Raw genomic sequence first — 13,218 nt, forward strand, 5'->3', positions numbered from 1 at the left:
ACCTGCTTCTTGATTTAATAACCCACAATTGAGTCAGTCATTCCTCCTGATGGACGCGGAGCATCACTGGCGGCCTGGAGAATAGCACGGCGGGCCCGTTAAATGATATGCCAACAGTGTTTACATGGAGGGCGGCATGGTGGTTAGCACTGCTGTCTCACGCCGCCGAGGACCCGGGTTCGATCCCGGCCTCAGGTCACTGTCCATGTGGGGTTTGAACATCCTCCCCGTGCCTGCGTGGGCCTCACCCCCACAACCCACCCTTCATTGGAATTTCTCTTTTTAAATTGCATGGCCACGCCGACTTGTGGCATAGAATGCATTGATGCCACTGTTCAGGGGACGTATCATGGCATTCCATTTGGTGCCCAGAGCCGGCCACGATTTTCGGCTGACGGGCGATTCTTTGCCCAATCTATTTCCCGATTCTGGTGTTGGCCAACAGAAAATCCCGGCAATGATCTTTTAATATCAATTTTTCAGGAGGTGGGTTGAGCAAATCCTGGCATGTATAACACAGAAATTTGACCAACCAAGTGTTGCAGACTCACTTATGAATCGCATATGCCAAATTAGAAGTTGAGGTATGTGGTGGTATGTATTAAGGGTAATACGGTACACCATGAATGCCGAGGAGCCATTGGAGGACAGATGCTGGATCCCGATTGGATCCGCCGCCTACTGGGCTCCACCCAGATAGGCGGGGTATAAGAACCTGGGTTAATCCCCGCAGCTGCATTCTGTGACTGAGCTGTTGGGATATGAGTCTGAACAAGTCTGCTCAATAAAGCCTCAATTGAAGTTCTTTGCGTCTCGCCTCATGTGTGATCGATGGTGCTACAAGGTACATTTGTCCAGGTTCTAAATCTTAACTACTATTAATTCCTGGCTAATACTCACAGACAAGTAGAACCCCTGGTCTAAGCTGATATGAGTAGTGAGGTTGTCAATGAGATTTGAATGTAAATCCACACACAATGAAGATTAGAATTGGGTGAGTTTTTTCCCGATTGCCATATGATCCAATAAACACTATATAAGCACTCTGTAATAAGCAGTTTTTCAATAAAAACACTCTATTTACCAAATATATAAGCACTCTATGCAATAAGCAGTTTGTCAATAAAAACCCAAAACCAAGGGCCCCCTTGGGTCACTCCATAATCCTGTGACACCAGTGCCTGTCCTGGCAGCAGCTGTTTCCTCAGTGGTGCTGCTCAGCGCAAGGACAGCTCTCACTAGGCAGGACTTTGTCCTCAGGGTCTTGGTTCCAGGGAAAGGCCTGTGATGGTCTCGCCACTGCCTGATTGGCTAGTGGCTCAGGGGACCTTCCAAAAAAGGGGAAGTGCAGGTCTCTCGCTGGCTCTCCATCTAGCAAGCAAGATCCCCGGCACATCAGCAAGATTTCGTCCAGAATATTAGAAGCGTCTTTATTTTACAGTGGCCTAATATAACTATTGGGGGATTTGCTATAAACCCTGTCAAACATTACATTTCCCAAACAAACCTCCAAAGAAAGAAGAAACATAAACAGGCGGTTTGCAGCAACATAAACCTATCTACAAGCAGTGAAAATTGAATAAGTTATGACATAAGACTGCATACATGGCAGATCCTTTCGACAAAACATTTTTGTAGAAAAATAGAACATAACTTCCCAAGGCGCCTTCCACGAAAGTGAATGAGATACAACACATGGATTTTTATTGTTTCACTTCCCATCATCCAGGGCTACACATGTGAAACTCATTCTCAATAAGTTACCTTTTGCCAAGTAGAGGTACAGGAGATTTATTTATAATGAATCAAAATATGTTATTTACAGATTAAAAAATTTAAATATAAATACACAGCCTTTGGTATGTGTGCTTTCTTATCTATCTCAAACTTTTAAAAAATCACACAAATGCAGAGGGTAATGTTAGTGCATAATGGAGTTAATGAAAAAGAAGCCTCTGAAAACTAAAAAAATAGCCTTCAAAAATCAAAACGTAGCCTGTGAGAAAATTTCAAGAAGATCTATGAAGAACCTTGCTGATGTTACCTGCAAGTGTCTCAAAACCCCGAAGGATAACTTGAAACATTGGTTCTTAGTGGTCTTTATTTGTTTGGAATAATGTGAGGAACAATATATAATCCAGTGGGGAACCAGTCAGTTGTTGTGTAAACAATTAATAAAGAAGATGAAAAGAAAAGAAAAAACCATGACAAAAGACAAATGTACTGGATGACACTTAAGTATATTAATAACTAAACATACCATGCTATCTGAAGTTACCTCTTGATCCCAAAATATACCCACATTTCCTGATCTCACTGAGACACCCCTGTTCCCAGCAACATCCAATTTTAGTAACTCTATAGGTCAAATCCAGTCAATAGTTACCACACAGTGCCGCTTAGGTGACTGAGATTTAAGTTTTGATAGTTGCCTGACTGTTGATGAGGGCAGCACAGTGACACAGTGGTTAGCACTGCCACCTTACAGCACCAGGGACCTGGGTTCAATTCCAGCCTTGGTTGCCTGTGTGACATTTGTACATTCTCCCCATGTCTGCATGGTTTTCCTCCAGATGCTCTGTTTTTTTCCCACAGTCCAATAATGTGCAGGTTAGGTGGATTGACCATGCTAAATTACCCCTTGGTGTCTAAAAAAAAAGATTAGGTGGGGATAGGGTGGGCCGTGGGCCTAGACAGGGTGCTCTTTCAGAGGGTCGGTGCAGACTCAATGGGCTGAATGGCCTCCTTCTGCACTGTAGGGTTTCTATGATTCTTTTAAAGTTTTTTGAAAACCTCAATAATGAATAACAACTCTATCATCATAATCTAGGAATGAGAAAATAAGAATTCGGACCACTAAATTCCTGGATTGACGAATTTGTGAATCCAGAAATATCTGACTGGCTGATTGCTTGGATGTTGCTGTGGAACATATTACCCAGTCCAAGATATGTCATCAGTTAAAATGGGGCTCCGCTTTCCATTTTACCCTCAGCTGGTACTGTTTTATTTTAAAGCATGATGTTATATTTCAATCTTCATTCCCAGATCTCTCGGTTGACCTGGTACACACGTCATGACAAACCACTAGAAAGACCTATTGCAGATGATCTTGTAGAATCAGATAGGACACTAGACAGTTATAATATTGAGGACTCGGAGGTCACTATACAAGGTAGGCAATCCTCTCTATTCGCCTCATTGTACAACACGCAATATACCAAATTTATAGCAATAACAGCATCACCAAAGGCATGGTAGTCCCCACTGATGATTTGAAAATAAATAAAGTTTCAGTCCCTCCCATGTGCTTGCATCAGAGAACTCCTGTCTCCACTGAATGCTAGATAATCAAACCCACAAAACGATAAATGAAATGTAATTGCTGCCTACCCATGTTTGCAAGGCACAGGAAAGTAAACACAGTAGCAAATATATTTATCCATTTACCAGGAATCTTTTTCACCTCAGCATTGCAGGTTGAAGAGATCTATGACAACCTTTTAACACAATTGAAAGGTTTTGAGAGGGTACAAAGGACATGATTTTTCCATTGATTGCTCAATTGGTAACCACTAGGATTCAGGATTACCAATGAAAGATTAAATGAGGAAGTTGGGAGAAATAGTTCACAGACGTGGTATTGATGAGGGGATCACAGGCCTGAAAAACAGATCTGTTTTGCTTCCACAGATGCTGCCTGGCTTGCTAAGTATTTCCAGCATTCTCCATGTTTAAATTTCAGATTTCCAGCATGTGCAGTATTTTGGTTTTGTATTTTTGTACTTCACCCATAAATAATGAGAACATAAATTGCTTTCCCACAAATGGCGACTGGGGAAGAGATTAAATAGACAATTTCAACCTAACATGCCTGAGAGGAAACTGACAGGACTGGATTGGCCAGTTTTACAATATACCTGATTTTACTTTCTATTGTCTTGAGATAGAAAGTGTTAATACACTGTAATCTGCTACAGCGCTATAATTGACCAAATAAGAAGGTGGAGCAGATAGGTAGAGAGATTTTGGGTAGGTGCAAATATAACAGGGTTGTTGTGGTAGGGGATTTTAATTTCCCCTATATTGACTGGGGCTCACTTAGTGCTAGGGTCTTGGATGGGGCAAAGTTTGTAAAGTGTATCCAGGAAAGCTTCTTGATGCAATATGTAGATAGTCCGACTAGGGAAGGGGCAGTACTGGACCTGGTATTGGGGAAAGAGCCTGAACAGGTGGTTGACGTTTCAGTATGGAAACATTTTGGAAGTAGTGACCATAATTCTGTAAGTTTTAGGGAACTTTTGGACAGGGATGAGGGCAACCCTCGCGTTAAGGTGCTAAACTGGGGAAAGACAAATTGCGATATCATTAGACAGGAATTGAAGAATTTGAATTGGGTGCGGATGTTGGAGGGTCTTTCAAGCGACAGTTGATTAGGATTCAGGAAAGTAGGAAGGTACTTAAGCTGGAAATTAGGAGGGCTAGGAGGGGTCATGAAAGTCCTTGGCAAGTAGGATTAAGGTGAATCCCAAAGCTTTTTATTCGTATATAAAAAGCAAGAGGGTGGCCAAGGAAAGGATTGAACCACTTAAGGACAGTGAAAGAATCTATGTGTTGAGCCAGAGGAAATGGGCAAGGTACTAAATGAGTACTTTGCATGGGCAGCATGGTAGCATAGTGGTTAGCACAATTGCGTCACAGCTCCAGAGTCCCAGGTTCGATTCCTGGTTGGGTCACTGTCTGTGCACGTTCTCCCCGTGTCTGCACGTTCTCCCCGTGTGTGCGTGGGTTTCCTCCGGGTGCTCCGGTTTCCTCCCACAGTCCAAAGATGTGCAGGTTAGGTGGATTGGCTATGCTAAATTGCCCTTAGTGTCCAAAATTGCCTTTAGTGTTGGGTGGGGTTACTGGGTTATAGGGTGGGGGTGTGGGCTTGGGTAGGGTGCTCTTTCCAAGAGCCGGTGCAGACTCAATGGGCCGAATGGCCTCCTTCTGCACTGTAACTTCTATGAAATTGTTCTTAGTTTTCTAATTTTCCTCTGGAAATGCGAAGTGGGTGTCCATTTGGTGGATCACCCAGAACAAGCAGACAAGGCTCCAGACCAAGTAGTGGAAAATGGGGTGAGGATAGGTCCTTGATGGCCAGCACAAGCACGATGGCCCGAAAGGCCTCTTTCAATGCTGTAAAGCACTTTGACTCTATAAGCATGACTAAATTGAGGTGCTTGTGCCTTCTTCAGGTTGGGGGGCCTGACAGGGATGCATTTTCCTGCTTTAACTAAACTTTCAATTTGTGTTAGCTATGCAGAAAGGCTGAATAGACTTGGGCTGATTTAATTAGATCGACGGAGGTTGAGGGACGACCTGATAGAGATCTACAAGATTATGAGGGGCATGGATGGGCAGGCACTCTTTTCCAGGGTGGAGGGGTCAGTCACCAGGGGGCATAGGTTTAACGTCTGTGGGGCAAAGTTTAGAGGAGATGAGCGAGACAGGTTTTTTACCCAGAGGGCGGTGAGTGCCTGGAACGTGTTGCCAGGAAGGTTGTGGAAGCAGATACATTAACGGCGTTCAAAAGGCATCTTGACAAATAGGATGGCTATAGAGAGATACAGCACAAGGAAGTGCTGAGGGTTTTGGCCAAGGTTGGTATCATGACCGGTACAGGCTTGGAGGGCTGAAGGGCCTGTTCTTGTGCATAATAATTAATAGATAACCCTTCAGAAAGTCACGGGGAGTCCACAGTAATTAAAAGTAAAAGGCATTTAATTATCCAACAAGTATATTCATGAACCCCCAGTTTAAACCTCGCTGGGTACTCTCTGTCGGTCAGTTCCACACTGGCTAACCTTTTGTACAAGTAGGGCTTAGCTACCCTACCTGAGCGGAGGACTACTTACTCATCAAGGAGCACGGGGAAAACAATCATCCCCACACCATATGTCCTGTGCTGGTTATTACATTCCTTCCCTCCCAAAGTCCGAAAACCCTCTCAAAGGACAATAATGAGGAGAAAACGCGATGTTGCAAAAGGTGAGGAAGAAGAAGAAACTGGTGCAGCAGTCAGATGAAAAAGGTGTTTCAGCTCTGAGCAGGTCGCTCTTGGATGGATGAGCAGGATTGGCCGGCACGTGCCTCGCCATCAAATGACATTTATGGCAGGAACGACTGGGTGGACAATCGGCTGAAGGTGGCAGAGCCAAGGCATCAACGTCAGAGGCCCCAGACAACTGTACCTCCATGTCGGAGTCTGAGGACAGAACATCTGGCAAATCGGCGGCGTGAGAAAACAAGAGGAACCGCAGGAGGATCCGGGGCAGATCTCTTTCAGGGTACCCCTCGAAGGACAAACTGCCAGGAGCAGATATGATCTAGGTGCCACCACAAAAGCTGTCTCCAAACATGAACCTAGTAAAACAAAGGACATGATTGATGAGCAATAATCCCAGAGAGCCAATGAGTATGTTTGGTGAAGTCAGAACGTACACCGTTTCAGCAGGTACAAAGCGTCAAAGAGTTTGACGTCAGGCCAGGCAACGTCCATAAACTTCCTGGTTCCGGTGCACCTGAGCACCAAAGTCGGGTAGAAGCACGCACAGCTGTGTCTGAAGCTGACGACCCATTAACGGCTCACCAGGGGCCACCCGAGTAATAGTGTGAGGCGTGGTCCTGAATGTCTCCTCATTCACTCTGTTTTCACACTCACTCTTTCCACGCTCTGAATGTCTCTACAATCACTCTGTTTTCACACTCTGAATGCCTCTCCATTTAACTCTGTTTTCACACTTTGAACATCTCTCCACTCACTGTTTCCACACTCTGAATGTCTCTCCACTCACTCTCTATTTACACTCTGAATGTCTCTCCACTCACTCTGTATTCACACTCTGAATATCTCTCCACTATGAGAAATGAGCATTCAATGTTGTTTTTACATGGATAACTCTGGTTCACAATTAAGATGTCAACAATAAGGCCTGATGAGAAAATAAGATGTCAAGTGGAGTTCTGTGTAAGCTACAGTGAGCAAGTTGTTGTAACTATGTACAGGACTGACCTTCGGGGAGGAACGGGATGTACAATAACAGGACGCAGGTGCAAACAGGGGGCCTCATTCTTATCTTTTAATTGACGGTCCAAGGATATATCAGGAGCTAACAGAAACCACTAAGCAAGGGGGAAGACAAAATGAACATAATAAGTCCAAATAAGGAATCACTGATAAGGAAACTGCCCTTTCGGCAGTTTGTGGGATGTGTTTCTCACAGATTGTATATAACAAGTGATGCTGTATGAATTCTTTGTGTCTGCCAATGTTGATGGGCTGCACCCACTCTTGCAAGATCGATTGAATAAAATACTTCTTCAGAATTTGGCTAAGTGTAAATTATTATTAAGTGAGCGGTGTTTCTCACACCACTCACTCTCAATTCACACTCTGAATGTCTCTCCACTCACTCTGTTTTCACACTCTGAATATCTCTCCATTCACTCTGTTTCCACACACTGGATGTCTCTCCACTCACTGTTTTCACACTCTGAATATCTCTCCACCCACTCTGTTTGCACACTCTGAATATCTCTCCATTCACTCTGTTTTCACACTCTGAATGTCCGTCCACTCACTGTTTCACACTATGAATATCTCTCCACTCACTGTTTTCACACTCAGAATATCTCTCCACCCACTGTGTTTTAACACCCTGAATACCTCTCCACTTACTTTGTTTTCACACTCTGAATATCTCTCCACTCACTGTTTCACACTATGAATATCTCTCCACTCACTGTTTTCACACTCTGAATATCTCTCCATTCGCTCTGTTTTCACACTCTGAATATATCTCCATTCAATCTGTTTTCACACTCTGAATATCTCTCCATTCACTCTGTTTACACACTTTGATTATCTCTCCACTCACTGATTTCACACTCTGAATATCTCTCCACCCACTCTGATTTCTCACTCTGAATATCTCTCCATTCACTCTGTTTTCAAACACAGTATGTCTTTCCACTCACTCTGTTTTCACACTCTGGATATCTCTCCTCTCACGCTGTTTTAACACTCTGAATATCTCTCTTCCCACTCTGTTTTCACACCCTGAATATCTCTCCACTCACTCTGTTTTCACACTCTGAATATCTCTCCATTCACTCTGTTTTCTCTCTCTGACTATCTCTCCACTCACTGTTTTCACACTCTGAATATCACTCCACCCACTATGTTTTCACACTTGAATATCTTTCCATTCGCTCTGTTTTCACACTCTGAATATATCTCCATTCACTCTGTTTTCACACTCTGTATATTTCTCCATTCACTCTGTTTTCACACTCTGAATATCTCTCCTTTCACTCTGTTTTCACACTTTGAATATCTCTCCACTCACTGTTTTCACACTCTGAATATCTCTCCATTCGCTCTGTTTTCACACTCTGAATATATCTCCATTCAATCTGTTTTCACACTCTGAATATCTCTCCACCCACTCTGATTTCACACTCTGAATATCTCTCCATTCACTCTGTTTTCAAACACAGTATGTCTTTCCACTCACTCTGTTTTCACACTCTGGATATCTCTCCTCTCACTCTGTTTTAACACTCTGAATATCTCTCTTCCCACTCTGTTTTCACACCCTGAGTATCTCTCCACTCACTCTGTTTTCACACTCTGAATATCTCTCCATTCACTCTGTTTTCTCTCTCTGACTATCTCTCCACTCACTGTTTTCACACTCTGAATATCACTCCACCCACTATGTTTTCACACTTGAATATCTTTCCATTCGCTCTGTTTTCACACTCTGAATATATCTCCATTCACTCTGTTTTCACACTCTGTATATTTCTCCATTCACTCTGTTTTCACACTCTGAATATCTCTCCTTTCACTCTGTTTTCACACTTTGAATATCTCTCCACTCACTGTTTTCACACTCTGAATATCTCTCCACCCACTCTGTTTTCACACTCTGAGTATCTCTCCATTCACACTGTTTTCACACTCTGAATGTCCCTTCACTCACTGTTTTCACATACTAAATGTGCCTCCACTCACTCTGTTTTCACGTTCTGAATATTTCTCCATTCACTCTGTTTTCACACTCTGAATATCTCTCCATTCTCTCTGTTTCACACTCTGAATCTCTCTCCATTCACTGTTTTCCCACTCTGAATGTCTCTCCACTCACTGTTTTCACACTCTGCATATCTGTCCTCTCATTGTTTTCACACTCTGGATATCTCTTCACTCATTCTGTTTCCACACTCTGAATATCTCTCCATTCGATGTTTTCACACTCTGAATATCTCGCCACTCACTCTGTTTTCACACTCTGAATCTCTCTGCACTCACTCTGTTTTCACACTCTGAATATCTCTCCATTCACTCTGTTTTCACACACATTATGTCTTTCCACTCACTATGTTTTCACACTCTGGATATCTCTCCTCTCACTCTGTTTTAACACTCTGAATATCTCTCCACTCACTCTGTTTCCACACTCTGAATATCACTCCATTCACTCTGTTTTCACACTCTGAATATCTCCCCACTCACTGTTTTCACGCTCTGACTATCCCTCCCATCACTCTATTTTCACGCTCTGAATATCTCTCCATTCACTCTGTTTTCACACTCTGAAGATCTCTCCTCTCAGTCTGTTTTCACACTCTGAATGTGCCTCCACTCACTCTGTTTTCACGCTCTGAATATCTTTCCATTCACTCTGTTTTCACACTTTGAATATCTCTCCACTCACTGTTTTCACGCTCTGAATATCTCTCAACCCACTCTCTTTACACACCCTGAATATCTCTCCACTCACTCTATTTTCAGGCTCTGAATATCTCTCGATTCACTCTGTTTTCACACACCGTATGTCTTTCCACTCACTCTGTTTTCACACTCTGGATATCTCTCCTCTCACTCTGTTTTAACACTCTGAATATCTCTCCTCCCACTCTGTTTTCACACCCTGAATATCTCTCCACTCACTCTGTTTCCACACTCTGAATATCTCTCCATTCGCTGTTTTCACACTCTGAATATCTCGCCACTCACTCTGTTTTCACACTCTGAATCTCTCTGCACTCACTCTGTTTTCACACTCTGAATATCTCTCCATTCACTCTGTTTTCACACACATTATGTCTTTCCACTCACTATGTTTTCACACTCTGAATATCTCTCCATTCACTCTGTTTTCTCTCTCTGACTATCTCTCCACTCACTGTTTTCACACTCTGAATATCACTCCACCCACTATGTTTTCACACTTGAATATCTTTCCATTCGCTCTGTTTTCACACTCTGAATATATCTCCATTCACTCTGTTTTCACACTCTGTATATTTCTCCATTCACTCTGTTTTCACACTCTGAATATCTCTCCTTTCACTCTGTTTTCACACTTTGAATATCTCTCCACTCACTGTTTTCACACTCTGAATATCTCTCCATTCGCTCTGTTTTCACACTCTGAATATATCTCCATTCAATCTGTTTTCACACTCTGAATATCTCTCCATTCACTCTGTTTACACACTTTGATTATCTCTCCACTCACTGATTTCACACTCTGAATATCTCTCCACCCACTCTGATTTCTCACTCTGAATATCTCTCCATTCACTCTGTTTTCAAACACAGTATGTCTTTCCACTCACTCTGTTTTCACACTCTGGATATCTCTCCTCTCACGCTGTTTTAACACTCTGAATATCTCTCTTCCCACTCTGTTTTCACACCCTGAATATCTCTCCACTCACTCTGTTTTCACACTCTGAATATCTCTCCATTCACTCTGTTTTCTCTCTCTGACTATCTCTCCACTCACTGTTTTCACACTCTGAATATCACTCCACCCACTATGTTTTCACACTTGAATATCTTTCCATTCGCTCTGTTTTCACACTCTGAATATATCTCCATTCACTCTGTTTTCACACTCTGTATATTTCTCCATTCACTCTGTTTTCACACTCTGAATATCTCTCCTTTCACTCTGTTTTCACACTTTGAATATCTCTCCACTCACTGTTTTCACATTCTGAATATCTCTCCACCCACTCTGTTTTCACACTCTGAGTATCTCTCCATTCACACTGTTTTCACACTCTGAATGTCCCTTCACTCACTGTTTTCACATACTAAATGTGCCTCCACTCACTCTGTTTTCACGTTCTGAATATTTCTCCATTCACTCTGTTTTCACACTCTGAATATCTCTCCATTCTCTCTGTTTGCACACTCTGAATGTCTCTCTATTCACTCTATTTCACACTCTGAATCTCTCTCCATTCACTGTTTTCCCACTCTGAATGTCTCTCCACTCACTGTTTTCACACTCTGCATATCTGTCCTCTCATTGTTTTCACACTCTGGATATCTCTTCACTCATTCTGTTTCCACACTCTGAATATCTCTCCATTCGATGTTTTCACACTCTGAATATCTCGCCACTCACTCTGTTTTCACACTCTGAATCTCACTGCACTCACTCTGTTTTCACACTCTGAATATCTCTCCATTCACTCTGTTTTCACACACATTATGTCTTTCCACTCACTATGTTTTCACACTCTGGATATCTCTCCTCTCACTCTGTTTTAACACTCTGAATATCTCTCCACTCACTCTGTTTCCACACTCTGAATATCACTCCATTCACTCTGTTTTCACACTCTGAATATCTCCCCACTCACTGTTTTCACGCTCTGACTATCCCTCCCATCACTCTATTTTCACGCTCTGAATATCTCTCCATTCACTCTGTTTTCACACTCTGAAGATCTCTCCTCTCAGTCTGTTTTCACACTCTGAATGTGCCTCCACTCACTCTGTTTTCACGCTCTGAATATCTTTCCATTCACTCTGTTTTCACACTTTGAATATCTCTCCACTCACTGTTTTCACGCTCTGAATATCTCTCAACCCACTCTCTTTACACACCCTGAATATCTCTCCACTCATTCTATTTTCAGGCTCTGAATATCTCTCGATTCACTCTGTTTTCACACACCGTATGTCTTTCCACTCACTCTGTTTTCACACTCTGGATATCTCTCCTCTCACTCTGTTTTAACACTCTGAATATCTCTCCTCCCACTCTGTTTTCACACCCTGAATATCTCTCCACTCACTCTGTTTCCACACTCTGAATATCTCTCCATTCGCTGTTTTCACACTCTGAATATCTCGCCACTCACTCTGTTTTCACACTCTGAATCTCTCTGCACTCACTCTGTTTTCACACACATTATGTCTTTCCACTCACTATGTTTTCACACTCTGGATATCTCTCCTCTCACTCTGTTTTAACACTCTGAATATCTCTCCACTCACTCTGTTTCCACACTCTGAATATCACTCCATTCACTCTGTTTTCACACTCTGAATATCTCCCCACTCACTGTTTTCACGCTCTGACTATCCCTCCCATCACTCTATTTTCACGCTCTGAATATATCTCTATTCACTCTGTTTTCACACTCTGAAGATCTCTCCTCTCACTGTTTTCACACTCTGAATATCACTCCACCCACTATGTTTTCACACTTGAATATCTTTCCATTCACTCTGTTTTCACACTTTGAATATCTCTCCACTCACTGTTTTCACACTCTGAATATCTCTCAACCCACTCTCTTTTCACACCCTAAATATCTCTCCACTCACTCTATTTTCAGGCTCTGAATATCTCTCGATTCACTCTGTTTTCACACACAGTATGTCTTTCCACTCACTCTGTTTTCACACTCTGGATATCTCTCCTCTCACTCTGTTTTAACACTCTGAATATCTCTCCTCCCACTCTGTTTTCACACCCTGAATATCTCTCCACTCACTCTGTTTTCACACTCTGAATATCTCACCATTCACTCTGTTTTCTCTCTCTGAATATCTCTCCACTCACTGTTTTCACACTCTGAATATCTCTCCCTTCACTCTGTTTTCACACTCAGAATATCTCTCCATTCACTCTGTTTTCACACTCTGAATATCTCTCCATTCACTCTGTTTACACACTTTGAATATATCTCCACTCACTGTTATCACACTCTGAATATCTCTCCACCCACTGTGTTTTCACACTCTGAATGTCCCTCCACTCACAGTTTTCACACTCTGAATGAGCCTCCACTCACTCTGTTTTCACGCTCTGAATATTTCTCCATTCACTCTGTTTTCACACTCTGAATATCTCGCCACTC

General features: G+C 42.6%; 1 protein-coding gene across 1 annotated transcript in view; it reads left to right on the forward strand.

Annotated features, from left to right (window-relative positions):
- The window catches only part of LOC140394170 (sodium/myo-inositol cotransporter 2-like), a 402,805-nt gene that overhangs the window by 287,934 nt on the left and 101,653 nt on the right, over nt 1–13,218 (forward strand). The window contains exon 15 of the mRNA XM_072481110.1: nt 3,049–3,175. Within this exon, the coding sequence (XP_072337211.1) occupies nt 3,049–3,175 (127 nt within the window). The remainder of the gene's footprint in view (nt 1–3,048; nt 3,176–13,218) is intronic.

The sequence above is a fragment of the Scyliorhinus torazame genome, chromosome 17 (assembly GCF_047496885.1).
Source record: "Scyliorhinus torazame isolate Kashiwa2021f chromosome 17, sScyTor2.1, whole genome shotgun sequence".
Classification (NCBI taxonomy): domain Eukaryota; kingdom Metazoa; phylum Chordata; class Chondrichthyes; order Carcharhiniformes; family Scyliorhinidae; genus Scyliorhinus; species Scyliorhinus torazame.